Source organism: Hippoglossus hippoglossus, chromosome 8 (genome assembly GCF_009819705.1).
Source record: "Hippoglossus hippoglossus isolate fHipHip1 chromosome 8, fHipHip1.pri, whole genome shotgun sequence".
Classification (NCBI taxonomy): Eukaryota; Metazoa; Chordata; class Actinopteri; order Pleuronectiformes; family Pleuronectidae; genus Hippoglossus; species Hippoglossus hippoglossus.
The window spans coordinates 20,803,222-20,830,334 of NC_047158.1; the positions used below are offsets into that span (position 1 = coordinate 20,803,222).

The 27,113-nt window shown below is 45.0% G+C and overlaps 5 protein-coding genes across 11 annotated transcripts in view; 4 read left to right on the top strand and 1 right to left on the bottom strand.

Moving 5' to 3' along the window:
- ntn1b (netrin 1b) overlaps positions 1-305 on the bottom strand; it is a 37,500-nt gene extending 37,195 nt beyond the window's left edge. For 2 of the 3 annotated variants that reach the window (XM_034593618.1, XM_034593616.1), the window contains exon 1: positions 27-304. The gene's annotated coding sequence lies outside the window, so the exon portion shown is untranslated. Of the gene's footprint in view, positions 1-26 lie in introns of all 3 variants that reach the window. The other variant, XM_034593617.1, reaches the window with a different exon arrangement.
- Positions 306-1,619: 1,314 nt separating this feature from the next.
- Positions 1,620-10,107, top strand: LOC117766652 (phosphoinositide 3-kinase regulatory subunit 5-like). Of its 2 annotated transcripts, none has more exons than XM_034593909.1 (18): positions 1,620-1,750; positions 4,066-4,171; positions 4,597-4,697; positions 4,784-4,852; positions 4,948-5,086; positions 5,631-5,700; positions 5,975-6,152; positions 6,238-6,409; positions 6,517-6,585; positions 6,687-7,522; positions 7,940-8,065; positions 8,275-8,406; positions 8,518-8,611; positions 8,737-8,813; positions 8,894-8,993; positions 9,074-9,141; positions 9,228-9,346; positions 9,485-10,107. In XM_034593909.1, the coding sequence occupies exons 2-18, from the start codon at positions 4,072-4,074 to the stop codon at positions 9,624-9,626; spliced, it is 2,592 nt and encodes an 863-aa protein (XP_034449800.1). In that variant the 5' UTR covers positions 1,620-1,750; positions 4,066-4,071; the 3' UTR covers positions 9,627-10,107. The 2 variants fall into 2 exon arrangements, with proteins under 2 accessions (XP_034449800.1, XP_034449801.1); XM_034593910.1 differs by lacking the exon at positions 1,620-1,750 and adding an exon at positions 2,004-2,119.
- A 423-nt stretch (positions 10,108-10,530) lies between these two features.
- pik3r6b (phosphoinositide-3-kinase, regulatory subunit 6b) lies at positions 10,531-15,617 on the top strand. The gene is made up of 19 exons (XM_034593913.1): positions 10,531-10,568; positions 10,703-10,795; positions 11,281-11,384; positions 11,502-11,570; positions 11,663-11,798; positions 11,879-11,948; positions 12,047-12,233; positions 12,548-12,695; positions 12,790-12,882; positions 12,960-13,320; positions 13,396-13,492; positions 13,583-13,702; positions 13,983-14,093; positions 14,210-14,315; positions 14,412-14,485; positions 14,578-14,668; positions 14,755-14,807; positions 14,886-14,986; positions 15,075-15,617. Exons 1-19 carry the CDS (start codon positions 10,553-10,555, stop codon positions 15,217-15,219), a joined length of 2,175 nt encoding a protein of 724 aa, XP_034449804.1. The 5' UTR covers positions 10,531-10,552; the 3' UTR covers positions 15,220-15,617.
- Positions 15,618-15,961: 344 nt separating this feature from the next.
- mfsd6l (major facilitator superfamily domain containing 6-like) lies at positions 15,962-19,799 on the top strand. Of its 3 annotated transcripts, none has more exons than XM_034593917.1 (3): positions 15,972-16,103; positions 17,124-18,118; positions 18,311-19,799. In XM_034593917.1, the coding sequence occupies exons 2-3, from the start codon at positions 17,178-17,180 to the stop codon at positions 18,963-18,965; spliced, it is 1,596 nt and encodes a 531-aa protein (XP_034449808.1). In that variant the 5' UTR covers positions 15,972-16,103; positions 17,124-17,177; the 3' UTR covers positions 18,966-19,799. The 3 variants fall into 3 exon arrangements, with proteins under 3 accessions (XP_034449805.1, XP_034449808.1, XP_034449807.1); XM_034593916.1 differs by having other exon boundaries at positions 17,124-17,662; positions 17,708-19,799; XM_034593914.1 differs by having other exon boundaries at positions 15,962-16,103; positions 17,124-19,799.
- Positions 19,800-20,214: 415 nt separating this feature from the next.
- On the top strand, positions 20,215-26,417 carry zgc:171844 (uncharacterized protein LOC100151763 homolog). 2 transcript variants are annotated; one of them, XM_034594160.1, is made up of 6 exons: positions 20,215-20,656; positions 22,003-22,123; positions 24,085-24,158; positions 24,972-25,086; positions 25,444-25,514; positions 25,801-26,417. In XM_034594160.1, the coding sequence occupies exons 1-6, from the start codon at positions 20,575-20,577 to the stop codon at positions 25,914-25,916; spliced, it is 579 nt and encodes a 192-aa protein (XP_034450051.1). In that variant the 5' UTR covers positions 20,215-20,574; the 3' UTR covers positions 25,917-26,417. The 2 variants fall into 2 exon arrangements, with proteins under 2 accessions (XP_034450051.1, XP_034450050.1); XM_034594159.1 differs by having other exon boundaries at positions 20,218-20,656; positions 25,798-26,417.
- The last annotated feature ends 696 nt before the right edge of the window (positions 26,418-27,113 follow it).

Below are 27,113 nucleotides of genomic sequence, written 5' to 3' on the forward strand. Positions count from 1 at the left end.
ATAAAATGTGCGTAAAATAATCTTACGAGGCAAAGAAAACTCCACCCAGGACTCTACCTCCGAATAAACTCCTCAGTCTGAAAGTGAAGCGCAACTACTGAGAATGTGGAGCAACAACTGATGCCGTTTTACGCACGAGAAACTCCTGCGGGTGTCCCCCCCCCCTCTCTCCTTTGAGCTGATTCTAAATAAAAATAAGATGTGGCAGATGCCCAGCTGGCTCCGAGTCCTCCTCTGCCTCCGTCTCAGTCACACCTCTGCCCACCTCTATCTCTGTCTGTCCCATTCCCTCCCTGTTGATCCGCAGAAAAAGGGGGTTCCACTCATCCGGAGGAGAGGAGCCTGGTGGCGAGTCTCTGCGCAGGGACGAGGGAGCAGGGACATCTCCTGGTAGGAAGGTTCAACTACAAGCCAAGATAACCTGTGTCCTGCTAATTCCATCCTGTGATCTGAAGAAGTGCTAGAGATGCACATTTATCTCCTAAACAACTGGACGTGTTTTGGTTGTGTAATCACTACAGATCCACAGATTGATGATCCGCTCATGTGTTCATACAGGAAATCATCTGATATTATTATAAACTTCAAGGAGATGTTCCAAGATACATGACGTCTTCCTTACATGTGAGCTTTTATAATCTTTTTGCCATGTTTTTGCCATGCATTTAATGCACATTTCTGCAGCTTTTACAAGTGTATATGTAAATGTATGTTTTATATTACATTTATAATATGTTACAAAAACGTTTTTATTTGCCTTTCACAAACTCATATTAAAAACCTTATCCCTTCAATTGTGTTTGAATAGAAATCTGTGAAATCAGTGTTGATCACCCAATTTCATGTATATATTTCATATTGTTTCTCATTTTACAGTTTGTATTTATTCCACTTTACATTCACTACAGATTCAACAGTTTCTGTAAAAACTCTTAAGAGTGTGAAACAGTGGTGATGTATATATATATAAATGTATAATGGGAACGTCCAAGCACCGGATATATAATCGTGAGATGATTTGACTCATCAGGTTGTTGTTAAATTCCCTGTGACACATCACGTCTGCCTCACACGACTCCACCTCCTCTCTCATGTCAGTACTTTTATTTATTTCTCAGCAATTAATATACATTTTTGCTGCATTTGCAAATTGGAGTTTTTGTTATGTGTGTTTATGTCTTTTTCACAAAGACACATGTTGTTCGGTGGAATCTGATAAATACACAATGCAAATATTCACACTGCACAATATTAACACTTCACATGTGCAAACAATAGTAAAAGGTGCAAACTTGTAAAGTGTGATAATTGTATTTGTATGTTTTAGTTCTGTATTTTCTTTATTTCTTTATTTTAAAATCAATTGAAACTAATAGGCCATGGTGCAGATGGGCGACCTATTTTCACTTTACAACTGAAACTTACAACATGATTTTATACATTTACATTAAATTCAAGTCGATCATCATATAAAGTTTGATGTCTCTTATTCTTTATGAGGGTGTGTGGTGTTCTGGAGCTGTTCTTGGGTCAGTACTGGTCATTGGCAGAGTGGTGGTGGTGAACCAGCTCAGCATAAACACTGGTTCAGTTCCTGTTTTGCAGCACACGCTCTCCGGGCTGTGCAGTCGGAGGATCTACTTCAGACGAGCACCAACAGAGGAGGATGTTTTCTCTGCGTCGTTTCCCTCCACTCGGTCACATGTGGTCGATCGGAGATGATGTAGGACACTGATAACTGCAGTTCAAGGTAAGAGACGAGTCCCTCTCTCTCTCTCTCTGTCTCTCTCTCTCTCTCTCTCTGTCTATCTGCTAAGTAATTCTTTATTTCTTTCTTGATGTTTCAACACATCTGCAGAATATGTCCAGTGTGTCTGTATCACATGTCATCAGCTGGCCACAGCATGAAGATATCATTTCTTATCACTGCACCATCTCTTATAAGACGAAGCCTCTGTTGCACAACTCTCATCAGACCTAACTGCAAAAACGTTTTTCAAGCTTTGCACATTTCCTGTTCCCCTTCTAGCAACATCTGTGTAAAGTCGCTGCACGCAGGATTACACAGAGTTACAGATGTTTGCTAAAGTATTGAACTGGTTATGGAAGCGTTGAAAAGGTAGTTTGGATTTATTGAAAGTTACTGATTACAACCCCGTTTGTCTTTTGGGAAGCTTCACATCCTCTTTTCCTCCTCGAGCATCACGACTACAGCAGCATCTGCATTGAAATGCTCCTGTGTTTAAATTAAGCCTCGGGGGGGGGGGGGGGGGGGGGGGGGGTTATCAGGATGTTTTTTACATGGAGGTGGTAACACTCAGGTTTGTATGGCAGAGCCGGACAATGTCGCATTGACTGTATACAATGGAAAAAACACCTGCTTCCTCAGTGGACAATCACTGGGCTGGTGTGCAGGAGTGGGATGTGTCAGGTTCTGCACAGAGTTGTGTGTCCCTCCTCACGGTTTGACATGTGTGTGTATGTGTGTGTGTGTGTGTGTGTGTGTATGTGTGTGTGTGTGTGTGGCATGGCAGGTTTTTCCTCCACGACCCGAGCTGATAAGCAGAAGACAATGGATGGATAATAATAATCATAATAATAATAATATACAGGGGAGAGGGTGAATGAAATCTATACGTAGCGAGCGAGCAGAGGAATTAGAGTAAATTAAGTGAATTGAATGAAGTCGTAAGTACTGGTTAAAATGTGAAGCAGCTGAAAATCAATGTACTGGATAGTTAGCGAATGGATGAAGTGTTTGAAAGTAACAGATAAATGGTTAAATATCTAAAAATGAACAGTGAGAAAAGTTAGATTAAGAAAGTTGTTCATAACAGAGGAGAGAAGATGATGTGGGGATTCGGTGCTACGTTGTGTCGTTAGCTAATGGATCCAGTGTTGGATTAACCTGTTAAATATGGATTAAAGGTTTTAACATTTATTAATTTATTTTATATTGAGTTGATCTGATGAGACTGAGGCAGCTCTGGCTCTCTCGTTGAATCTGTGACTCTTACAGATGCAGTTTCTCCTCAGGTCTTGTCTAAAGAAAATCCACTACAGGATCTTTGAGAGCATTCATTCATTTCTTACTTCCCGGAAGCTCCTTTCCTGTTTGGACGGGCACAGGTGAACCAGTTCAATCCCACTGGCAGCGATACGTCTCGACTCCAGCTGGTCACAACTGCAGCTTCCGTACACATGAGCACCGACATCCTGGAGACTCTCCGGGGGAAACGTTTGTCTTCGCCATGAGAAATGTCACGGTCCTGTCTGATTTGATTGATTTTGATTCACCGCAGCAGGCACGGGAGGAAACTCGGCCATTTAAAACCTGCTAACATTTAAGCACCAGTGGAATTCCATTGTTTTCCCAAACTGTGTATTTATTTGTGTGGTCACTGTGGTTCGAGTTGTTTGTCACCGAATACGCAGTCGCTCCAACCACAGGAGTCACATGATCCGTTCTGGGCTCTTTCCATGAATTCTCTCTCTTTCCTTTATATCTGTCACATTTAATCTGGTTGTATTCAGGTGAACTCTGTCTCTTTGGACACTCTCAGTACACGTGACCTTCCTTTACTTGCTATGGCAACTTGGACGCATCGAATAGGAAGTTGTCCTTGTGTAAGATTCATTTCCATCTCGGCTCTGAATCATTTACGAAATGTGGTGTGAGCAGCTGTTTTTAAGAATGAAAAAGTAGAAGTTGTGGTGTTTCGGGACCCGCTCACCTCCGCTCCTCTGACACACGCCGATGACTCACTGGTCCTGAGGGGAAGTGGTAGGCTGCACATTGTGCCCTGACGTCTTTACTGGGGACGTTAGTGTGTGTGTGTGTGTGTGTGTGTGTGTGTGTGTGTGTGTGTGTGTGACTCTGAATAGTGTTCGTCTCTGCACAGGAACAACGACTATTCTAAAGTGTTGGCAGCGGCAGTAACAGGAAGCAACTCTCGCAGAGACTTAATGTATATTGGTTTCCCGGAGCACAGGGGTCTTATTCTTGTTTTTATTCTGGGACTTCCCGTTGGTTGATCTTCTGTGTTTGTGTGTGGAACGCCGCAGCAGAAGATGGAGCACAGATCGTGCACGGAGGATCGGATCCAGCACGTCCTGGAGCGCTGCCTCTGCGACCTGGGTGTCGACACGCCGGACAAGCAGCTCTGGAACGGTAAGACGCCATCCCATAATACCTGCTTGTGATGCTCACATGATGCAGAAACAACGCAGAACATCGAATGACACAAACTAACGTAACCTGGGTCCTCAGATCTCAACATACACGTGTATGTGAGAGCAAACAGTTGTAAATGTCTGTTGGAATATTAACAAAAAGATAAGGGAACATGTTGTCCTTCATTCAGAGTGAAATGGGAAGCGAAAGTCAGAAAGAGTGAGAGACAGAATGGAGGAGTATCATTACTTCACTTACTAATACTCCACTACACCTTAATTTAGAGCTTTGGCAATAAGGTAAAGTGGTGTAATCATTTTTCCTGTCTTTGTTAAAAATGTATTTTTGTAAATCGTTCATCGGAATGAAACCTAAAAGGAGAAATAAAACCTCTGTTGTTGTTTTGCTGTGTTTGCCTGTAGCCGGGCTGTGCATGAACCGCTGGTGTTTGGAGGAACTTGTGAAGAGAGATCCCCACAACTTCCTCATCCTTCTGCAGAACATACTCGGGAAAACAAAAGAGGTGAAAACAAACAACATCTACTTTATTTTTACAGAAGTCTCGGTGCGACGTGAGGAAAGATCTCAGGGTGTTCCTCTGTTTTTCAGGTGCTGGAGCGGTGTCAGTATGAGCTGGTGGTTCCCCTCTCGCTCTTGTTCTCTTCAACCCTCCTCAAAGTGAGTGGGGGGTGGTTTATAACCAAGCAGAGACCATCGGGGTATAACATGTTTCTTTTATTCTAGAGCTTCGTTAACCTCTGTGTCCTCTCCAGGCTCCGTACGTGGCTCCGGACTGTGACGTGGTGTGGGAGGCCTACCTGCTGTTCCACAGCTTTCTGTCCTGGCCGGAGCCGTGCAGCTCCGCCAGTAAACGGCTGCTGAGCGTCGTGCAGCAGGAGCTCAGAGCCCCAGGTGACTCCTCGTCCTCTGGAGTGAACCAGAGAGAAAAGGCTTGATTTCACACATGGGAATGTTTTAGTTGTTTCATGGTTTGATTCCCACACTTGTAGTCCAGCGTGTTTCCACATGCGTCCAACAATATTAGAAGTCAAAGAACGACTTTGAATCACAGAAAACCTCCTGGACCTTGAGATCAATTTATTTCCCCATTCGTTAATATGTAATATGTGTAATATTACTGGTTGAAGCAACTAACAGATTAAAAGATTAACAGTTGAAACTATTTGCTAAAAGTCACATTGTAAATGGTTAAATGATAAATGGTTAAAATTGTAAACTAAAAGATAGAATAGCAAGCTAAAAATAATTGTTGAAATAGCTAAAAATATCTCCCAAAGTTTAACGCAATGAATAAATGGTTGCAAATGTGACCAGCGGAAACCGAAGCTATTTATATCTGTGGTATAATGGTGTTAAAGAACGTATGACGGTGCTGTGGTGTTTTTCTCCGTGCATCATTGTGATCTTATGGAGGTGGTGTTTATTTTTGCTGCAGGTATTTCATTTCAGAGGCTGGTGAGGGCGGAGCAGGGGCTTTCCTCCGACATCCACAGATCTAAAACCATGTGAGTTACCTCAGACTGTCATTAACACCGTTATCAACACTGTTATTTCTGTACCTCCTTATTGCACCTTAAATGAAGATGGATGACGCCGCTCCTCTTCCTCACACTGTCCTCTAATGAAGCTACAACTTTTTAGTTTGTTTCATCTCCCATTCATCCATCTTCACGTACAGTTTATGCCTTATTGCTTCTACATCCAATAAGTTTACTCTAACTTGATGTGGGCCTGTGTTTCATTGCTCTCCTTGTGTATGTGAACGCGTGTCTTCATTAGGACGGTACTGTTAGTGAGTCCAGATGAAGACGTCCCTCCGGAGGTCCAGCTCGTCTCCGAGCAGCTGAGCAGCACCCAGTCCTCCAACAGGGACGTCATCACCACCCTCATCCAGCACAGCTTCCAGGCGGTTCTGGGCACCAAGTACGATCTGCAGGCTCTTCACGCCGCCCTGCAGGTGACTGACCAACACCGGGCACCACACTTTGTATTTTCTTTGTTTTATTTAAATCCATCCTGAAACAAACGTCTTGTTCCTCCAGACGAAGCGGACCGAGGAGTTGGAGCAGCTCCTGGAGGAGGTGACGGAGAACATGGAGATGGCAGCGTCAGCAGCAGATCTCAGCTCAGCGAGGCAGAGGCTCCTGAACAACGTGGAGAGGATCCGAGAAGGCCTCGCTCTTCCTGCTCCAGCTCCTGGCCGCACACACACTGGTGAGACAGACATTTAAAACATCCTGGTTGTAGAGGAATCTCACATCCAGACTGTTGCACTGAGTGAAAGGTTCTTCTTTAATTCAAGCATCACTTCCTCTCTTTAGGTTCTGTCGAAACTTTCGCGCTGCCCTTCCCCAAATGTCACACGTGTACTTGGGAGAACGACAACTTTGGTAATTAATTTACACAAGTCTTCATGTCTGCATCATGTTTTCAGAGATTTATCTATAACTTTAAAACTCCTCTTTTCTCTCATTTGTTTGCGTTCACGCAGACTTTCTGAACGAGATCCTCACAAGTGAGTCGGATGTGGATTCGACGGCCGACTGTTTCCTGAAAGCAGAGATAGAGGACGAGGATAAATACGACACCAGTGTGGATGAGGAAGAAGAGGAGGATGGAAGCAAAGTGGACCAGGATTTTCCAAACAACCGCATCTCCACCACGTCCTCGTCCTCCAGGGACTCCATGTTTTCCGGCTGCTCCCTCTCCTCCAGCTCGTCCGTGCCGTCCGCCTCATCCGGCGTGGAGAGTGACTTCGGCGAGGACACGGGCCTCGAGGACACAGAGGAGGGACAGGACAGCCAACCGAAACCTAGGAAGAAACCCAAAAAGAAGTCCAGGTCCCTGTTAGGCGTGGAGCGCATTTCCATGCTTTTCAAGAACCCCCGCAGCCCCAGCTCTTGCCGGCGAGCCCAGAGCATGGGTTATCGTAGTGACTTCACCAAAGAAGTTCAAAGAAGCGGGTCACGGCTCAAACTCTCCAGGTGCCTGTCCAGACAGGCGTCCACCCCTACCTCCGATCCTCTGTCCCCCCAGAAGCACGTGTGTGTCCGCAGGAGGCCGATCCTGAGCTGTGACGAGGGCGACGGGGCAGAGGTGCCCGCCCTGGTCCGAGTGGTGGTGTTCGGGGGGGACAGAGAGGCGGGCAGGCTGGCCAGGGCGTACAATGACCTGCAGCAGAAAGAGCGCAAATGTCCCAGACTCACCAAGAAGTGCAAACTGCAGTTTTACTTCGTCCCCACCAAAAGGAGAAGCTCGCGGAGCCCAGGAGGAAACACGCCGACTGAAAGCCCGACAGGAAGTTCAACCAAAGCTGCCGTGTCTGTGGTGAGACTGAGCGACTGTCGCATCCCCACTGATTCAAGCTTTATATGTGATGTAACTAAAAAAGGAAGAAAGATACAGCTTTCTGAAGGCTCCTATTATAAAGGATGTATTATGTTTTTATAGCTCAGATATAAACCTCCAATTAAATGTCATGTCATGAATAAATTGAATGTTAATAAACCGTTAATAATAGGTTAGTAAAGCATTAAATCATCTTTGATAACTTACTTTAACAATGCTCCAAATGCTCTGCAGCACTTTTCCAGACTCACAGATTAAATACATATTATTGGTTTATCTATAGTAAATGATTCAAAAACTCGTAGTTAAGCCATCGTTGACGGTCTGAACCTCATTAAGATGCAGGACAGTGACAGGAAATGTCGTTACCACCTTTTTATTCCTTCCCTCTGACAGGAGTCTAGTGACGTCACGTTGGACTACAGTACGACCCACGTGGCCCAGATGTTGGGCGCCATGGATCCGTGGTACGAGCGTAACGTCCTCAATCTGCTCAGCTTGTCCTCTGACGTCCTCTGTCAGGTGCGGCTCACACATTCAGGAAGTAAAGAGAACTGGACTAACGTGATGATGTCACTGTGGTTGTCTCGGTTTGGGCTCGGAAACTAACACGATGGAAAATGTTCCACTTTCTGCACGTGGGACTTTGCTGGGATATGGATTGTATTGATCTGGTGAATGCGATGTTATGATAAAATGTATTAAGTGTAATGTTCCTCTGTGTGACTCAGACTGGCTGCAAAGACGCCGACGTCTCAGAGGGAAGCGGCAGCGGGGAGCGTCTTCCTCTGCTGACCCAACTGGTGCTTTATTACTGCAGACATGCAGACCAGCCGGTTCTGGTGCCGCTCTACCAGGCGGAGGTGGGACACGCACACACACAGACACACACAGACACACACACAGACACACACTCTAGTGAATACCTGTGTGACGATCAGTCAGTGCTGACTCACCTGTCTCTTCCTCTGCAGCTCACCCTGGCTGGAGGAGAGAGGAGAAGGGAGGTGTTTGTTCATTCTCTGGAGCTCGGCCACTCGGCTGGAGCCAGAGCTGTTAAAGCCATGGGTGAGTCTCAGTCTCACAGACATGCTCAGACAACCACAACACCACACACACACACACACACACACACACACACACACACACACACACACACACACAGTGTAATGAGTAGTGTATTGTGTTTGTAGGATCCGCCAGCAAGAGGTTTGGAATCGATGAGGAGCATCAGGCTGTCCCTTTAACTCTGAGCGTCTCCTACAACAAGGTATTGTTCCTACAACTCAAACAATAAGACATTTATTACAGTGCACAGCTGGAACTCACACATCTGCCCTCACGTCACAGGTGGCTGTTAGCGGCAGGAGCCAGTGGATCGACACGGAGATTGTCTGCACATCCATTAATCTTCAGAAAGCCTCCAAGAAGCCCGAGCACCTCTGTGACGGTGATTACCATGAGGCCCGTTCGCTCTGTTCTTTGGTTTTTTGCAAACATTGTGATTCTAAAGAAACCGTGTGTGTGCAGATTCAAGGACAGAGACTCTGCAGCTGACGATGAGGCACTGCTCCAAGTCTAAGAAGTGCCACAACCAGGTGAATGGAGTTTGACATGTGGTAGAAAAAACACAGTCTCGTGCACGTCCAACCTTTTAAAACCCTTCCTCTCTCTCCTCGTTCAGCACATCTCGGTATCAGAGGTGAAGGTGGACAAGGTGCAGGTGAGCGGTGGAGACGATGGCTCGACCTTCGCCGTGTGTCTGGATCAGGACGAGAAGAAGTTCATCCAGAGTGTGACCAGGTACGACACAGCATCACTGACGACCACTCACTCAACCAGTAACAATATAAAAACAACTAGACTGATGTTTTAAACTTTAGAGAGTAATAAATACTTAAAGGTATTCATGCAGTGATGCTGTATGTTGTGTATCTGCAGGTGTGACGTGTCTCTGTGCTGTAAACCAGGAAGCAGCTCCGACTGGAGGTCGTACAAGCTGCTCCCAGGTCAGGTTCAGCCTCTGCACCCGTCCTACTGCTCCCTGCTCTGCCTCCCCATCACCTCCTTCTCTGCCTCCTGACACCCTGGGAAGTTAAACACTGCAGGGATCCTCACACAGCGACGTTCAAACCGAGGCAGCACATGATGGATGCAGAACTTGGCTCCTGAATTACATCTGAGTCATGAAAGCAGAGAAGAAGTGGCACCGTGCTAATAATAATGATGATGACATTTATAACCAGGTGTATATTTCAGGTTTGTCCTGTAGCTGATGTCAGAGTGTGTCTCACCAGGAGGAGGAGGAGGAGGAGGAGGAGGAGGAGGGTGTGTCTGCTCTGCAGCTTTTATATAAGAAGAAGACTCATTAACTGTGTGTTAATTCATGTTATTAATGTTCTTGTATGAAGGATTTCTCAGCAGAACTTTGAGAGACACCAAACTCATTACTTGATTACGACTGTGTACGTTCTGTTAACCCCCCCCCCCTTTTTTTTTTTTTTAAAGAAATGTCTTGTAGAATAAGTTATTTATTTTTGAAGCGATACCGGAAAAAGTTTTGTTTTCATGTGGCACACAATCAAATAAAAGTGTTTCCTGTGAGCGTTCTTTGTTTACTCCTTTCTTGAACCTCCTCCTACGAGGTAATCACACCCTGTGTCACTCCTGCAATTACCTCAATGCATCCCAGCCTCTGCTGTTGATTCACTCAGCGGTGGCAGCCGGGGGGGGGGGAGAATCTCCAGAGGAAACTGGTTTTATATTTTCATTTCAGAAAGATTTGATCTACATCGGTAAGTTTTTATCACCGCAGACATGTAACTCACACATTCTAAATGAGGTTGTATTGATTGAAATTCAAGTTTTCATCGCAGACAGGAGCAGATCAATGTTTTCATCTTGAACTTATCTTGAACTTTGTGGCTGTGCCGCTGACAGGAGATAAGAGCGTCAGGTGTGACGGACGGAACTCTGCAGACAGAGATTAATACTCAGATATCACGAAACATGACTGATCTTGCAGGTTCGTGCCTTTGTTTCCTCATTAGAACTACCTCCACACACACAAACTTGTTTTGCAGGTTTAAGCTTCAATGATAATCACACGAACCTGATGGTGTTTAACATGACAGTGACACGTATGATCCGTGTTTCCAGCTGACGTGTCTCTCTCGGCTGTGCAGTCCGGTCTGCACACTGACGTCCAGGCGCTGCTCAACGAGATGAACAGCAGATGTACTTCACAGAAAGGTACAGGGGGGGGGGGGGGGCTCAAAGGAAAATACAAGCTGTGATAAAACCAGTGATATTTTATGTTCCTTTTAAAAACAACATAATTCAAAAAAATAATATCACATTAACCCAGCAGCCTTTATAAGCGGTTTATATAACAAGACATTTAATATTACTTAATTAATGAGCTTTAATTGTTTATTAGCTTCAGAGTGAATCAGGCTAGCAGTTTCCCCCTGTTTCCAGTCACTATGCTAAGCTAGCAAAATGGCATCAATCTTCTCATAAAATGTTTGGCAATGTTTTTTTATAGAATAAATAAAAGATGAATAATGATTTATTCTTGCAGAATGAAAAGCTAATGTCCTTATTTTTGTGGCTTCATAACTTTACAAGTCGCTTCACATTCCTCATTTCATCTTCTGATAAAGTATTCATTCCCTATTCATCCGTCATATATGTGCATCGCCACATGTGGAGCTAACAACATCTGTCTGCTGCAGGATGGATAAGATGGAGCCTTGAGAAGAAGGTGGAGGTGGATCCGTCCTGCAGCGTCTCCCTCATCTCTGTGTTGGTCAGGGAGCTGGAGAAGAAGCTGAAGAAGGTTGTCGACGTTTCTCCCTCAACTCTGCCTCCAGATTTCAAAATAAAAGTCAAAATGATATTGTGAAAATGTGCAAGAGCCGTTTGTAACGGAACTTTTTGTTGTTGATTGATATAGATGCATAAAATAGGATCCCACGTTCATGTCATCCCGATACTGCACACCCTCTACTATGCAGTCATTCAGGTAAGATGCATCTGTGTGACATGATGTGTTTGTGATAGTGAACAGTGTTATGCATTGTTCATTGTACACTTTCTAATATTGAAACTTTGCAGTCAGGCTCCATGATTCCTCGCAGCCTTTACCAGAGAGTAGACGAGTGTTTGATGAAGCTGCTGATTTTACCGATACCTTACTCGGCCGTGGCCCTGAGCACCTTGAGCAGCGTTAAGATGGAAATGATCACACCAGGTAGAACACATACAGCTGTCATCACTTTTCCAACACTGGAGCAATTCTGTGGAACTTCAGACACGTTCTCTCCTCCACAGGCTCCTTGTACCAGAGGAGAGTCATCGCTGAGCAGAACCTGAAGAGTAAGCATTGCACCTTGCAAGAAAAGTGAGTAAACACTTCCTGTTGTGGACAAGGAGCCGAGTGTCACGCTGAATTAACCATTTTATTTACAGCCGTATTCCGTGTTTGCTGGTGTCCCTCAGGGTGTTTGTTCTCGCAGACCCAGATGTTTTTACTGCACAGCTGGAGGCCACAGTGAGGGCGTACCTGGAGGTGTCCGGCGTGTTCAGGGACACACCCACAGCCATGGAGAAAAATCTGATGCTACGGGTGATGCAGAAGGGGCTGGGGACGGCGTGCCGGAGCTCCAGACTGGCTCAGGCCCTGGAGGTACGCTGGTTTATGAAGATACTGTTTGGACTGTGGGAGGAAGCCAGAAAAAGGCCACATGGGGAGAACATGCAAACTCCAAACAGAAAGAAAGATTCAAACCAACAACCTCATCACTGTGATGCTTTTGCGTCAAATTTTGTAGTTTTTCATCCTTCGTGTCCCAGAATTGCAGCAAATATGATCTGATCTGTTAACGTTCCCTCATTCTCAGTGTTAAATATACATTCGTGCAACAAAACTATTACCGATGTCATGCTAACAAGATAAACCGTTGTTTTTTAATGTGACCCCGTGTCTTTTGCGTATTTCAGGCTTTAGACGTTCAGATGGTAGAGAAATACTTCGAGGAAGTGGTCCGAGCCGTGGAGCAGAGTATAAAACACGGTCCAGGCGGATGCACAACGTATCTGAACAGACTGCAACACATACAGAAAGAGATTTTAGCTGCTGCTACAGAAGGTGTGTGTTCTACCTGCACAGATGATTATGAACAGAGATATGAGGAAACTTTCCTGCAGGATTGTTTCTCTGTAACTTTCTCCTCTTTTTTCAGAAGTAACCGAGGAAGATTGTGGCTCCGTGAGCAGCAGGACGTTGTTATTTCCAGAGATCAAATTCCTGCTGTGGACAAACGAAGAGGATCTATGTGAGTCAAAGAAACAGAAAACTTCTACTATCGTGTGTCTGTTCATACTGAGCTAAAATAAATGAGCTTCCCTGCAGGGAGTCTTCTGGCAAACTTCTCCCTGAGGTCCAACTCCAACTCGAGTGTGGATGGAGACGAGAAGGACAAAAGAGACGGGGCTGAGGACGGTGGGATCAAGAGACGTCTGAGGGACGTGAGCGACTTGCAGGACACGGTGCAGCCTCTGGTCAGAAATCCATCTCTAGCAATGTCACGGAGGAATGCCTACAAGAGGGGAAACTCAGAAAATAAACTGAGTCTGATGAGGGAGAAGATGGACACGTTTGCTGGGAGCCGTCGTGTCCAGAGAGACGACTGCAGGTGCCTCACAGCGCGGGTGGTGGTGATGGGGGACGATCGAGTGCTCGGGCGGCTCAGCAGGGCTTTCCTCTCTATACGGTGAGTGGTGGTTTGTGGTTTGTGTTCACACCGTGCGGTGCAGCTCAGTAATGTCCTCTGTGTGTTTCCCAAAAGACAGCGAGAGTCCAAACATCTTGTTTTGACCAAGAAGCTGAACCTGCAGTTGTACTACGTCCCCGTCACCGATGTGGAGCCTCAGCCCAGTTCACCAGTGAGTGGCACCGCGACACCGACCGACTGGTGTGAGTTCAGAAAGCTGTTTATAATATATATATATAATATCTCTTCCTGTTCCTGATAGGACGGCCCGTGTCCGGACAACGGGAGACTGTCTCTCGCCGGCTTGTTGGGGAGATTGGATCCCTGGTACAACAGCAACATCAACAGTCTGAGAGCCACCATCTCCAACCTGGCAACAATGGTAAGGACTTAAAGAAAAGGGTTTGGACACATGGCGTCCATCTTAAACTCAGACTTTGGCTCAGGACGCAATGTTCTGTCTGAACCCGTCTCAGATCGAGTGAAAACCGCCTGAACCCAACAGAAATTCTGTTTTCCATCCGAACCCGATCCAAGCCCAAGGTTTTTCCCCGATTACAGGCCCGTGCTTCGGATTGGATCGGGTCTGCACACGCTACAAACACGAGAGCAGCAGAGGAGGTGAACTTGAACTCAGCCATCTTGTTTCTGTCCGTCTGCAGCACACGGAGTCGGAGTCGGAAAAGGACCAAAACCTCTTCCTGCTGGACACCCTGTGTTACTACCTCCGCTGTGGGACGCAGCCCGTGAACCTGCCCATGTATTCTGTGAAGGTACAGGGCAGCTGGCCTCCATGATATAAAACACACATTTACATACCTCATTGTGCAGGAAATCAAAGTGCACGAGTACTTCCTGCTCCAGCTCAATCCAGTGTGTGTGTGTTCAGATGACGCGGTGCAGCAGTGACGCGTCCCCTGTGGTGGAGGACGTGTTCGTGTCCCATCTGGAGGCCGACATGCCAGAGTTCAGACACCTCAAAGAAAAGTTTTCAAGTATGTTCCTGCATCTCTTTCGTGAGTGTGTGGACACAGATGTTGTTTGATTGTGTGTAGTGTCGTCAAGTGAAGTGTTGTTGTTGTGCTCGACAGAGGATCCGTTCACACGCAGGAAGAAGTCGACGGTGATCATCCACGGTGCCGTCATCACCGTCAGTTATACAGAGGTACTTAAAACGTCCTTATACTAAAAGTCATGTAACATTTCTTATATTCTAATATTTCTCGAATGTGGCTTTATTGTTTTTCTCGTTGACAGACGTCTTTAAGCAAACGAAGAGTTGAAAGAGGAGAAGCTCTGATGACGTGTGGCGTGGCGATCACCTCAGAGCCGGCAGCTGTAACCACAGGTTGACCTCCAGCATCCACTTAGATTCATTCCAACGGTAGAAGAATCATTTGAAAAACATGAATAATCATTTTTCACTTCCTGTAGGTGAGGATTTCCTCACGGTCAGTTTTGACAGCATAAACCCGGGAAACAACAAAGTAAGAACTTACCTAATAAGATGTTTTTATGATTAAAAAAATCATTGCATTATTTCTAAGGTTTTTCTGTTTTCATAGAAAATCCGAACCCAAAACATCAGCATCAGGACGATGGAGGATCAAACCCTCTCCGTGTGTCTGGACAGAGACACTCGCAGGACGTACACTGACGTCCAAAGGTCCTTTTCCACCCTACACGTTGTTTTATATTCTATTTCCCCTGACGCCAGTTTAAACCACAGTGTGATGTCATTTCTTCTTCTGCAGAATAGACATCTCTCCGTGCTTGGACCCAGGATGCAGCCTCCGCTCCAAGTTCACCGTCAGAAACAAGCGAGAGCTGCCGCTGAGCAAGTATCTGAACAACGTCCTGTCGCTGCCCATCAACACCTTCACAGGTGGGACCCCGTGAGGAACATCAGGAACATGAGGAACATCAAGAACATGAGGAACATGAGGAACATGAGGAACACGAGGAACATCAAGAACATGAGGAACATCAAGAACATCAAGAACATGAGGAACATAAGGAACATAAGGAACATGAGGAACATCAAGAACATGAGGAACATCAAGAACATCAAGAACATGAGGAACATAAGGAACATGAGGAACACGAGAAACATGAGGAACATGAGGAACATCAGGAACATGAGGAACATGAGGAACATGAGGAGCATGAGGAACACAAGGAACATCAGGAACACAAGGAACATCAGGAACATGAGGAACATCAGTAACTGGTTGGGTTGTGTCTTGTTGTGTTTTATCTCGTCTCATCTCGGGTTGTGTTGTGTTGTGTTGTGTTGTGTCACGTAAAATTTCAAGATGTGATAATAAACTAAGCTTCAATTATGTTTGTGAAAAGTTTAATTCAGATCTTGTGTGATTCAGATCTTGTGTGATTCAGATCTTGTGTGATTCAGATCTTGTTGGATTCAGATCTTGTGTGATTCAGATCTTGTGTGATTCAGATCTTGTGTGATTCAGATCTTGTGTGATTCAGATCTTGTTGGATTCAGATCTTGTTGGATTCAGATCTTGTGTGATTCATTAACTGAGTCTTTCTCTGAGGATTAAATCTGACATCACGTCAGTGTGTGGCCCACACTGAGGCATCCACTCCGCTAGGGGGCGCTGGGGTCATGAGAACGGCTCCAGGTGTGTACACGGTGTAAAAGATAAACCTCCAGAAGGTGTCACGTGTTTTTCTAAGAGACAACGTGTGGATGTAGAAACCAGAGAAGATCGATGAGAAGAAGTCTGAGGATCCTCGTGTGGAAAAGAAGTGAAAAGGTAAAAGTTTTTATTGTTAAAGTTGTTAAAGTTGTGACGTGTCCTCTGCTGCTGGAACAGGTGTATGCACGCGGCACCTGTTACTTCCTGCTTCACTGTTTAACTTTATTTCCTCCTGCTCATGAAAACTGAACTTTTACTTCTTATAAAGTTTATTTTTTAAGGTTAAACTGCAGCTTCTTTTCCGTGACGTGATGTGTCAGCTTCTAGAAAACCAACTTTTTTTATAACTATGTTTATATAGAGACAGTAAAAGAAATGACTCAATAAACATTTTAGATCAACACAGGATTTAAAAACTAATGTGAACAGGATGTAGGATGAGAAAGAAACACGGTCAGAGGTATGGATATTTATTTTATTTTAACAATTGTATTTTACTTGTACTGTCAAATGATTTGAAATAACAGAAAATATTTATTCATCTTTATGATTATAATTTTTTATGTTTGTGAATATGAGCTATACAAATAAAGATTGATTGATTGACACTTGTTTGAAATATTTAAAAAAAATGTCATCTCTATGATATGATTATGATATTTATCACTTTGTTTTATTTTAGCACCATAACAACTGTGTTCTATGATTATACTATGATGATGATTATACTCTTTATAATAGGGCTGCACGAAATGGCCAAACATATCAAGATAATAATGTACAATATTGATAATTATCAAATTATAAACAAATATATATATAAACACTTGCTATAGATATAAATGTGAGGTTGCTCAATTATGTGTTATTCCTCCTCATAATATTGGATTTATGTTATATTGCTTTTTATGAAAATGATAATACTATAAATATTGATATTTGTATTTCCCAGCCTTAATTAATACTCTATGTATAATTGCAATTGACTGAAGAGGACCTGAGGTTTTTCTGCTGTTGATGACGACTATTCGAGCAAAAATGTTGAAAGAAAAATACCAAAGATGCTGAAGTTTTCACCTCTGGAAAAAAAAAACGTTTAACTTAAACTTTATTATTTCCCACCTCTGTGTCTCTCAGTTTGAATCCATGTGAAACATCAGCAGAGTCTCTGAGCTGCACAGGACGACGACCATGAAGAGGAACAAGCAGATCGACGTCAAGCGAGCCCTCGCTCTCGCCAGCGTCTTCAACTTCCTGTGCTCCTGCTCCAAAGGCTGCCTGCTCCCCTTCCTCACCCTGTACCTCAGGCAGCTGGGCCTCACCCCCGTGATGACGGGCGTCGTCATGGGCGCCAAACACCTGATATCGCTGGCGTGGAGCCCCGTGGCGAGTCTCCTCTCCAAGCACTACAACAAGAGGCGAGTGGTGATCAAAGGCTCCCTCGTGTGTTCGGCAGCGGTCGCCCTGGTTCTGCTGCTCATCCCGACCACAGACGTGCACACGCGGAGCAGCTCCTGTAACACCACGAATCTGAGCAGCGGCTCAGCCCCAAGTCTGGATAACCTGCTCACCAGCAGCATCGTACCTGTGACCAGCACACCCCCAAAACATCCTGTTTCCCATCCTGGTGTCACGTTTCCTGCAAAGACGATCGCTGATACTAAATCTGCTTCTGTAATGACGAGCACAACTTCACGTAATCAGCGAGAGAATGTTTCTGTCGGGGTCGACCACAGCCTTCGAGAACCAGGGATCAGCAGCTCCGTTGGGCCTCGTGTCTCCGGCTCCTCTGCTCCTGCTGTGAGGAGGAGGAGGTCGGACGTCAAATCAGCTTCTGAGGAGCCGCAGAGAGAAAAGACGACAGAGGAGCAGAGCCGGTTCGACTTTTTAGGAAACTTGAAGGTCATGGACCCTCAACACCAACTCTTCTTCCTGATCCTCATCATCGTCTCGGTGTGGGAGTCTGTGTCGGCCCCTCTGGAGTGGACGGCCGACGACGGATTGTATGAATATCTGGATTTTGCCGACGCCTCCGACCGCTACACCGCCATCGGGCCGTGGGGTTTGCTGGGAGCAGCGTGCGGGGCTGGAGGCGCAGGCCTGCTGGTCAGCCAGTTGAGTTGTCTCATAGCCGGTTGGATCCCCAGGAGCGCGGCACATTTCTTCTGCTACGCTGGTTTTGCCGCTCTGGCCCTGCCCGTGGCTTGTTACCTCCCTCTCTACCTGAACAAAAAGCGAGACCGGGTCAACGGGCTCCTGAAAGCCCTGCAGCTGGTGCGTGGTTCCCCTCGCGCTCTGCTCTGCGCCATCACCACCCTGCTGGTCGGGGCGGCGGGCTCAGCCGTGGACAACTTCCTCCTGTGGCAGATGCAGGATCACGGGAGCAACGAGCTGCACATGGGATCGTCTCTCGCCCTCGCTCTGCTCTCACAGGCCGCCTTCCCTCTCCTCGCCGGCCGGGTGTCCAAGCTCCTCAGGCCGGGAAGGGTGCTCGCAGTGGGGGCTGCGGCTCTCGGCCTGCAGTGCCTCTACTACTCCTTCCTCTGGGGACCCTGGGCCGTGCTGCCTGTCCAGATGTTGAGTTGCTTCAGCGGCGGAGCCCTGTGGTGGGCTGTGAACGTCCAGTGTGAGGACGTCGCCACACCGGAGGCCGAGAGGAGCGTGAGGAGGGTCTTCAGCGCGCTCTCTCTACACCTGGGAAGCAGCCTCGGCAGCTTGGGCGGGGGGTTTGTGGTGCAGAGGTTCGGGCTGGCGTGGCTGTTCAGGGCAGTGGCAGCGGGTCTGATGCTGTGGTGTGTGTGTCTGATGCTGCTCCAGTGGAAGGCGCCGCACCAGCGCAGGATCAACTACTCTCGCCTCCTGGCCGCCAACGCCAGCGAAGCCAGTGACTCTGAGTCGGAGCAGGAGCGGGACTGGCTCGACAAAGCGATGGAAACCGATAGAAGCAATAATAATTATGGAAGGAGGATAAACCACTGAGAGAAACTGAACTCTACAGAGTCGGCTGCACAAAACCGAACAATGGGTGAAGTGCAGAGTATTTAGTATAAGAAGAATAACATGTGGTTCACACGGTCCTGTACAGACATGTCAATCTTCATCAAGTAGCATGAACAAGATAATTGATGGGTTATGACGGGTTTCATTTCAATCTAAGCGCTGACGTTTTCTGTCTTTCATTTGCACACACTCATAAATATCTGTCCCCTAAACTTGCTTGATTTATCTTCACCCAAATCCATCAGAAATGTTGAAATATGTCCTGTCGCCGAATGTCAAAGATCCGGATCCACAACAAAACCTAAATTTGCTCTTCCCTGACTCACACCTCCTCCTTCCACTAAGTAGTTTTTGCGTAATCCATTTGACAAACAGACAAACACAGAGAGGAAACCACAAGGCAGCGGGGTTACATGTGGCCAGAAGCTCCTGCAGCACCAGGCAGGTTGAACAAGCAGAGCAAACACCAGACGTGTGCACAAGGTGAGGCCGAACCAGTCGATCTGTGTCACCACGCCCGACTGTGTTGATCTGCTGGACCAGAGGCTCCTTCTATTTGTGCCTTCTTGTCTTTTGAAGCTGTGACGATGCTGATTGTAAACGATGTGTGTTTAACTGCAGCTACAGAACATTTAAAGGTCGTCTGTGTTTCAGAGGCTCAGGGTCTCAGGTCCCTTCAGGCCTGGGGGGGGAAACATGTTGTAAACACACTTTAACACGTCTCTGGATTCATATGGAACTGCAAATGTTGAATTCAGATTCTGCAATTATGTGCATTGAGATCATATTAATATTAAACGATCCATATTGTGATGTTTGTTTTGTCCATAAAGTTTCAATTCAACAACGTCCCACTGGGGGCAATTGATTCAAGAATAAATAAAGTTTATGGTAATAAAGTAAGAGTTTATGAATCTATACTATTTAAAAGGTGTGTGTGTGTGTGTGTGTGTGTGTGTGTGTGTGTGTGTGTGTGTGTGTGTGTGTGTGTGTGTGTGTGTGTGTGTGTGTGTGTGTGTGTGTGTGTGTGTGTGTGTGTGTGTGTGTGTGTGTGAGTGTGTGTGAGTGAGAGATGTATTTTTGCAATCTCAGTTTCCCAAGAATATTTATTTGATAATAGATGTTTAGTTTTTTATAAGTCTGTTGTCAGACATGTTGTCTATATATAATTTATGCACACATTATTGTTTGCACTTCCTCAAACTTCACCACCTCCTTTTACAGCTCTCTCTCCACACACACACACACACACACACACACACACTCTGGGTAAATAAATGTATGAGTAGTCAGCATCGCTCCTCTTTGTTTATGCAGTAGCTTTTGAGCAGTTGCTTTGTGTTGCGCTCCTTCTCTGTCAGTAGGTGGCGTCACTGAGCAGAGATCAGCTACTTCAGCTCCTGTGAGCAGAGAAATCATCAGTGTGAGTCTGAGCCTGGACTCATCATCACCTCCTCCTCCTCCTCGGTTTCTCCCTCCGGTTATGGTGCATGGACACGTTTTTATTTTCATTTTCAAGCAGCACCAATATTTCCTCTGATTATTCTTTTTGTGAAGGGAAATTGAAAAAGGAGCTGTTGAGAAAAACATGGAGAAAGAGAGAAAATGCTCAGGACAGTACGGAGCTCTGGAGAAGACGCAGGTGGACGGAGGAGCGAAGCAGGAACCAGGTGAGTTTTTACTCTGCACGTTTTAATGCTTCAATATAACAGAAAACATGTATTTACACAGATTTAATTCATCAGCCATAGAAAAGTGTGAATCAGCACGAACTCAGGTGGAGAGAAAGAGCCCTAAGTTACCTGCATATCAGCAGCAGGGCTGGAGACAGGATTTAACAAACCCTCAGGGGCCCCATAGGGTCACTTCAGTGTCAGACCCCCCCTCAGTACTTCTACTATTCTGTTTGATTTATTAATTTAAGAGTAACGTTGTGTTTTCTGGATTTTTCCTAGATAGATAAATTGTACATATACGTATATGTATTTATAATAAAACTATAGTATAGTATGAAAATATTTGCAGTATCTTATAGATGCAGGACATGAGTAAGGTATTGTAATGTCCATTTGTGGCGGGGGGGGGTCATTAACATTTAGGGTCTCTGTCCTTTTTAAACATGTGTATCATTTGAAAAACACACATTAGTTTTATTCTATTGATTTCTATTATATTCTATTCTATTCTAAATCTGACAAACAGACCAGAGGATGGAGGTGAAAACGTAACCTCCCTGTCAGAGCTAATTAAAGTGTGAAATTAAAAGTCAGGAACAATTTGAACCGGATGCTGGAAACCTGTCAGAGTCCTGAGAGCAGAATAAACTATAACACACGTGCAGGTTGTTAACACACTAACACACTGGTAGTTCATGTGTGTGTTCGTGCCTGTGATAATAAACATGTGATACTACACATGTTTGCAGGGGCTGTGCATCTGTGCAACTCCCCCGTGGTTCAGCGTATGTGATCGTGTAAAGTCTTTTCACACAAGGTCAGGTAATTAAAAGCCGATCCGAGCTCTGTCGGGTGAGTCATCGCTCCTGGTGAGGAGTCAGAGGCTGGGGGGGGGGGGGGGGGGGGGGGCTCAGACCAGATCATAGCAGCAGGGAGGTTATGATGCAGGGCGGAGGGTTCATGTTCTCACACAAGCACAAAACACGAATGTAAAAGCCACGCAACGGAAACACGACAACAGAAGTGAGTGAAAACCTGAAGAAATCAGTCGCCGCTTAAAATGTGATGCTTGAGTCTCTGAGGTGTCACAGGACGGGAGCCTGGAGCGTCCAAAAAGAACCGCGACACCTTCAGTACATTCGTGTTTTCCATTAACGAGCTTGTGTGACACGAACACTAATTTTGCTGTTCTTATCTTCTGGATATTTAAGTAGTTCCGACTTCACAGTGGATGGATCCTCAGAATCCAGCTGTTTTTGAGTTTAATTCACTTAAATCCAGTTTCAGAATCTTTTGAAACTCAACCCACGAGTGAACGTGTTTCCCTGTTTGTCTTTCAGCGGAAGACGTCGTGTCGATGGCCGACTCCACGATCACGGTGCAGGACATAGAAGGAGAGCTGGTGAGAATTGAGCGGATACGAGACATCCTGGTCCGGAGAGAGTCGGAGCTCAGATACATGTAAGATCTGCGTCTGTAGACAGAGACGTATACACTCTTCTGTTATAGACAATTTGGTACAAACGTCCACTTGGACCAAAAGATGAACTGGTTATATCTTAGTGGTTGAAGGTCAAAGGTCAAGCCCACAGTGACCCTTCTTGCCTTGTGAACCCGTTATCTCAGGAACACCTCAACGTAATACTTTCAGATTTGGTACAAACATTCGCTTGGATTCACAGATGAACTGATTTGAGTTGGGTGGTCAAAGGTCAAAGGTTAAGGTCACGGTGACCTCACACAACATGATGTCTTAAGTCTGTCTTTAGGGATTTTCTTCACATTTTGACCAGCTGTCACTCGGACGTGGTTTATGATTTTCCACAGTGTTTATGTGGAACTGATAGAGTTTCATGATGCTTCTCTACTGTCACGTCGCGCTCGTCTGTCTGGTCCCTGCAGCCGCACACAGACCGAAGCTCGGCTGCTCTGGGATCTGAAAATCACAGAGTTACTGTTAAAAGTCTCTCAGGAGTTACAGTGGGAAACACAACTGTCAGCCACCGACGCCGGGAGAAGCCAAGTGCACGATGGCACAACGTGTGTAAACAAAACAGCAGTGCTACTTACCGTCTCACCGGGCTGCGACACACACACACACACACACACACACACACACACACACACACACACACACACACACACACACACACACACACACACACACACACACACACACACACACACTCTGTTCTCTCTCATCCTTGCTGTTTAATTATTTCCCTCTTTTCCTGCGGAGACCCTCCTCATTATTTTGCCACACACGGCTGCAGACGGCAGCAGAGGGAGTGTGAGCGCTGATCAGCTCTGATTCATGTTTTCACAGCATGAGTCACAGAGGCAGATAATAATGACTTCTGCTCGGGCTTCTGTTTATTTATCTTCCTGTGAGATAATTCAAACGCAGCCTCGTCTGCTCGGCGCTGAGGATCATGACGACACGTATCAGACGGCTTCATGTCACAGACTCAGCTCCACTGATAACAACAGGCTGACTTCTCCCTCGTCCCTCTGGGCTCCAGGAGTCGACGTGTGTTAAATCAACGTGGGAAGATTTGGTAAAACAACAGAATTCTATCATCCAATATCTATATATCGCTCAGGGTCACGGGGGCTGGAGCCAATCCCAGGGGACTTTGAGCAAACAGCCACTCACACTTCACACCTATGCTCAATTTAGATTCTCCAATCAACCTCAACACAATCTGCATGTCTTCAGACTGTGGGGGGGGGGGGGCTGGAGCAAACCCAGAACTGACCAAACCAAGATTTGAACCTTCTTGCTGTGAGGTGACGGCCCCCTTTAAACTGTAACTGGTCAAGTTCAACTTCCTGTTGATATAAACAAACAAACAAACAAACAAACAAAGAGGTGAAAGCAACAGCTCCTCCTTGTGGCGGCTCGTTGTCGCACACTGGGTGGCAGCATATTAGTCGTCCTGAACAACACACTGTGATGGAAACACTGAGCTGTTGGTTTAATAAAGTAGGTTTGACTTCAGTCATTTTCCTATTTGGCCTCCACTGTAACAGCAACACACACACACACACACACACACACACACACACACACACACACACACACACACACGCACACACTCGTCTGAGCGGCTGCTGTCGTATCAGGCGGTGAAATGAGATTTGATTCCGTCAGGTGTTATTTCAGATAATAAACACACGGACTTCGCTGCCGTCTGCTGATAGAATCTGGTCCCGGTGTTATTTCAGTTTGATAAACACACATTTCCTCATTCACGCCTCTGTGTTCTCAGTCCAGGAGGAAATTGCTTTGCTGCAATGACACAAACTCAGAGTCTGTGTTTGTTTTAAAACCCTTATTAAGTTTTCTCTTATGTCAAATACGTATTGATGGTTCTGGGGGAACATTTTCTTTTATTTTCATGTTTTTGTTTTCCTCTCAGGATGGACGACATCCAGCTCTGCAAGGAAATCACGAGGCTGAAGAAGGAGCTGCAAAAACTGGTCTCAATTCCAGGTGAATAAAAAAAAAATCTTTAGAGAAAAGACTCAGATTTCATATAATAATGAGCCTCTGTTACACGATGTTTCTTCTTTAGTCAGAAATTATTCCGACTTATTCTCACATCCCTCTTCTCATTAAGTTTAGATGACAGCTCTCATGTGGAAGAACGTTGCTGTGGCAACTAGAAGCTGAAACATAAAACAATACAGTTATTTTTACAGGGAGATGATAGAAATATAAACTGGTTTAGGATCAGTTCGTCTGGACTCTTCTAGAAGTAACATCCACTGCTCCAGAAGATGAATCTGACTTTATTTAGTAACTCTTGCTCCATCATGAGGTTCACATCATGTTTGTTTGTGAACAGTTTGATTTCTATATATATATATATATAAACATACTGTTTTACATTTGTAAAATATAATTGTGACTCTCCTGACTAGTCACATTAAGCACAACACAATTTATAAAATACATTTCAAGCTTTGGAGAAACAAAAAGTTACTGTTGCTTGATCTGATCTTCAAGTCGACGACATCACGTCCTTTTGACGCCAAAAATAACTTTGAGCAACAGTTAAATGCAAATATATAAAATAAATCAACTCGATAGAGGAGGAAGTTCTTCTTCTTCTGCTACTGCTTCAAAATGTGATGTCCACAACATGCATTGGGACGGGTTGGAAGTGTCCATGTCCACATTGGTTTGAAAATTAAATCGCTGATTACTGGATATTCACATGAAGAAAACCTGTCTAGTGTGCAAAGGCCTTGTTGTGTCGTGTGTGTGTGTGTGTGTTTCATTTGTGTGTGATGTGTTGTACAGACAAAGACAAGTCCAAGGAGGACAGGGAGCGGGAGGAGGAGCTGCTGCATCAGATCAACAAGCTGGTGGAGACCAGAGACTTCCTGGTGGACGATGTGGAGTTCGAACGACTCAGGTGAGGTTTTAAAAATCCACTGATGGAGAATGGAGTAAATTGAGCTTTTATTCAGGTTTGTAATCTGAAGATATATTTGCAGAGATTTAATTTTACAACTGGACGTATTTACTCTTATTGAGCCGATCATTTTGTCTGTGGAGCTAAATTAGACCCAGTGATAAACAGGCAGGAGAGTGAGAATCAGCTTCCTCCACGAGGAGCTCAGGGCTGCGTGTGTGACTGCAGCCGTGAAATCACACCACGCAGATTAGAATCTACAATTAAAGTGTGTTTTCGCAGTGACATTCAGCAACATGCGATAAAATCTTAAAAGCCGAAATGAAAAAGAAAACCAGGATGTGTTTTCCTTCACAGGGAGAGAGAGGAAGACAGAGAGATGGCGGCTTTCTTACAATCCAAGTTTCCCAAGGCTTCGGCTGCAAAGGGTGAGTTTAAAGCTGCTTACACATATACGTATATGTGTAAATACACAATAAAGAGTTAAAAGATAAATAAGATTAAAATAAAATAAGGGATTAATGGTGCAAGGAACAAAACGTATACATACAAATACAAATCTTCAGTTATTTCCAAAAACAGAACAAACAAAACCGCTTCTCTGCATTCATGACATTTAAAATGTTGATTCCCAAAATCCTGAACTTTCCATTTAAGTAAATCTTTCCTGTGAATAATCTTTAATATTCACATTTTCCCGTTTTCAATCAGGAGCCGTGCCGGATCAAACGGTGGCGTCCAAATCTCAGCAGACGTCGACGCCGTTCATCGGTAAAACTGGACTCACGCTGCTGAAGGACTGCTGCGGCTTCACCTGCTCCGTCATGTGACACGGCACAAGACGTCCATTAGGGAACCAGACGAGTATTATAACCACATTATTAAGGCTTTAACGAGTGATTATTGTCCTTATTTTGCATTTTATGCTGTTTTACAATGTGACTTCTTTAAAAATAAAATTTTAGTTTAGAAAATAAAACAGAAAACAGCCGGTTTCAGTCTTAAAACGCAGAAGAGATGCAGTATATTGATGAAGAAGGTTATTTTTTTATGATAATTCATAAAAACCTCATTCATTTAGCTTGCCATTAGATGTAGAACGTTTTCCTGCTGTAAACCAGAATTCCACAATTTAAACCAAAGTCTTCTCTGAGTGGGTTTTAAGAAATATGCCTCAGTCTGTGTTTTGTATATATAAAAAAAACTGAAAACAAGTATTTTCACATGTATAATTTAAAAACAATCTCCTTATGTCTCCGTGATCTCGTGTCTTAATGTGACTCTGACTGTGAACACTGATGTTATAATAAACACGTTTGATGCTGTTTCTCTTTCTGACGATGCTTTAAATGTTTAAGTCTCAGGAACATGTTCGTCTCTGTCAGATGTTCTGTGGTGGAGTCGCTAGTTCAGTCAGCGCCATGACAACGGGGTGAGAGGCTGGTGTGTGTGTGAATGTGATGGTGGTGGTGGAGGGATTTATTGTTCAAACACACACACACTTATAATATTATATTGCTTTAATTGAGACCTTAACCATAGTTACTACTTGCCTAACCCTAATCATAACCCTATCCTATCCTAAAACAAACCTTAAAACATGTCCACACTGTAAAATGTAATGCTTTAGGTTGTTTTCTGCTTTTTGTCCCCATAGTGTGACTGTGGACACATTTATGTCCCTCACAACATGAGTGATACCTGGACCGTGCACACACACACACACACACACACACACACACACACACACACACACACACTGCAGCCACAGATGAGTCACACTCAGAGATGAGCTCTGTCTCTAAACGTCTCCCGATGAACTATTGTTTGATTTAAGTAAGAATCACCCTCATGTGAAGCTAAAGCTCTTCTACCTTTCACCTCGATGCAGAGACAAACGCACGTCCGTCCCTGCAGCTCGAGTCTTTGTCTCTGCACTGATGATGTTCTGCTCGGAGCCTCCGTGCACACTGAGGCCGTCACAGCTGGTGGCAGATAAACAGTCGTGCACACACTGCACCACTGTA